Source organism: Orycteropus afer, unplaced genomic scaffold (assembly GCF_000298275.1).
Source record: "Orycteropus afer afer isolate SDZICR_OR568_19922 unplaced genomic scaffold, OryAfe1.0 scaffold00015, whole genome shotgun sequence".
In the NCBI taxonomy this organism is placed as follows: Eukaryota; Metazoa; Chordata; class Mammalia; order Tubulidentata; family Orycteropodidae; genus Orycteropus; species Orycteropus afer.
This window is the reverse complement of record NW_006921602.1, coordinates 9326061-9328790: the sequence shown is the minus strand read 5'-3', so window position 1 is coordinate 9328790 and position 2730 is coordinate 9326061. Positions and strand designations below refer to the sequence as shown.

Sequence of the window (2730 nt, the reverse complement as noted above, 5' to 3'; positions counted from 1 at the left end):
AACAACAACAACATTGTTTAGTTTACAGATGGCTTTATGGGATAGTTTCAATATAAGGTTTAACAATTGTTTCCAAGCAATAAAGATTCAGGAGTTCCCTCCATCTCAATGGATCCATTAAGTCTGGTTTCATAAGGATTTGAAGATCTGTTCCACAATTTTCCTCCTTTTGATCAGGATCTGTCTATTGGTGCTTGATTAAAATGTTCAGTAATGGTAACTGGGCACCATCCATTTCTTCTGGTCTCATGGTAAAGGAAGTAGTAGTTCATGGAGGCAATTAGACCAGTCCATTTCCTTCTCTAATTTATAAATGACTTTTTTCAACTGTATCACATATTTCTGTACTTAATAGATTTTCTACTGTGAATTTGTATTACTTTTATAATCAATGGAAAACTAAGTAAAAAGATAGAAACAAAAAGGGTCCTCATTTAATAGACGTTATTTAAAATAATGTGGCTATGAATTCATGTCTGTAAAACTTAGAAATTCTCATAGATGTGAATATGGGTACACTTCAGAGCAAATACATGTGAACCTTAATTAGGTATTTTAAGTCTTGGTTATGGAATTTTTCTCTAGAGAGTTTGCTGTGCTTATGAAATGTTTACAGGCAAAACCCTACCATGTACAATGAGTAAAAAAGAGGTAAAACCAATTTAAAAAATTAAAAAGAATGAAAGAAAAGAAAATGCAAAAGATTTTGATGAAAAATAGAAAATAAAAGGGAAAATGACAAATACTGTATGTATGTTTAAATGAATTGTTTAATATTTGGACATGTTAGATCTATGAGTTCATGACTATTTAATTTCCAAATTATCAGGTTAGCATGTTGGAGTATGTGTTACAAGGAGTTTCTTATGACACATACATGGACCACAGAGGGAAAGAGACTTCACTTCCTATGGCAGCAGATTTTTAATGTGGATAAAGATGTTCAATTTTGGAAAAGATGTCCAGTAGCATTTAAAGCAGCAAAGAGGAGAAGAGAATTCCTAGTTGTAAAGCTTAAAGGAACAACTCTGACTTCTCTTTGGTGGAATTTTATCTTGTTTCGAAAGGAGCCCTAGTGGTGCAAGGCTTAAGCACCCGATGGTGCTGTGGGAGAAAGACCTAGAGATTAGCTTCTGTAAAGATTATAGCCAAGAAAACCTGATGGGTCAGTTCTGCTCTGTCACAGGGGTTGTTGTGAGTTAAAACCAAGTCACTGGCATGCAACAGCAGTCAGTTCTGACTCACAGCGATCCCATGCATACCGAGTAGAACTGTTCCATAGGGTTTTCAAAACTTTACCTTTTGGAAGCAAATTGCCAGGCTTATCTTCTGAGGTGCCCCTGGGTGGGTTTGAAATGCCAAACTTTCAGCCAATAGTCAAGTGCTTAACTGTTTGTGCCACTCAATCTAGGGGTGTTAAGTTTAAACTCCTAGTTGCTTTTGGCTTCACAAACAAATAAGGTTAGGAATGACGTTTTTAGAAACTGACTTTTGTAACTTTGGGGCATTTATTCAAACAATTCATAGTGTTAGGAGACTAAGAATGCAAGCTTATAATTTTTAGCTTGTCATTAATGTAATTTACTTCCATTTTGCTTGTTGGGTTTATATATAGTTTTAGTTTTATAATATTTTCTTCATTTCTAGCTCCATAGTGGGAGTAGGAGTTTACTAAGTAAGCTAATTCATCAGTCTTATCATGGAACCATGGACGCAGTTTCTCTCAGTGGGACTATTCCAGTTCAGATGCTTTTGGAAATTGGTTTGGACAAGCTAAAAAAAGATTATATCAGTTTTTTCATCGGTAAGTCACAGTTGTCAGCCATAGATATTCTCAGATTTTGACCTTTTTACTTTTCATTTATAGTCCTAGCTTTGCCCCTGGTTCATTATGAGACAAATACTTCCACTCTGGGCCTTCATTTTCCCTTCTGTAAAGATATTAAAGATAACTGTAGTTATTTTTAGTTCAAACATTTTGAGATTCTATGAGGCTAATGTAATAGGTATAAAATCTTTTTATGAGAAAAAATACTTGGTGGTTTTTATTAGGGACTAGCTATGATAACTTTTAGAATAAGTGACAGTATACACTTTGCCTTTCCCAAGGAATTTGAGTATCTCTTTCACATTTAAACTATGAAAATTTTCACTTAGGTTTCTTTGTATGTAATGGACAATAGCTAACACTTGTTTGCATTTTTTTTTTCTTACTAGGTCAGGAACTTGCATCTTTGAATCATTTGGTGAGTTTTTTTTATTGTAAAGTTGATTTTTCTTTTATTCATTCTGCATATGGTTATTAAGTGCCTGTTGTATGCCAGCCTCTGTACTAAGTCCTAGGGAAACAGATAAGTAAGACAAGTCTATTACCTTAATTAATTGCACTCTAAAGTTAAAAAAGAAAAGCAGTCCATTCAGTGTTGTTTCTCATTCTCTGTAAGTTTTTGATACTAATATAATGGACATATAGTTGTATCCTGCTGAAGCCAGCGTGCTACCACAACTCTCATTTGTCTAGAACGGTTAGGGAATCTACGAGGAAATATTTGCTTTATAAAAGTCTCTTGATCCATTATACTATACTTAAAGGATTACTTTCCAAAGAATTTATGTTTATTTATTTATTTATTTTTTATTAGGATTTGGGTGAAAATTTACAGAGTAAATTCACTTTTCATACAGCAGTTCACATATACTTTGTCTCATGTCATTGACCAAAATTTACAA

The 2730-nt window shown here is 33.6% G+C and overlaps 1 protein-coding gene across 1 annotated transcript in view; it reads left to right on the top strand.

Annotated features, from left to right (window-relative positions):
• Positions 1-2730, top strand: part of ZWILCH (zwilch kinetochore protein) — a 50391-nt gene that overhangs the window by 29862 nt on the left and 17799 nt on the right. Inside the window, exons 13-14 of the mRNA XM_042783173.1 lie at positions 1648-1804; positions 2218-2246. Of these exons, the coding sequence (XP_042639107.1) occupies positions 1648-1804; positions 2218-2246 (186 nt within the window). The remainder of the gene's footprint in view (positions 1-1647; positions 1805-2217; positions 2247-2730) is intronic.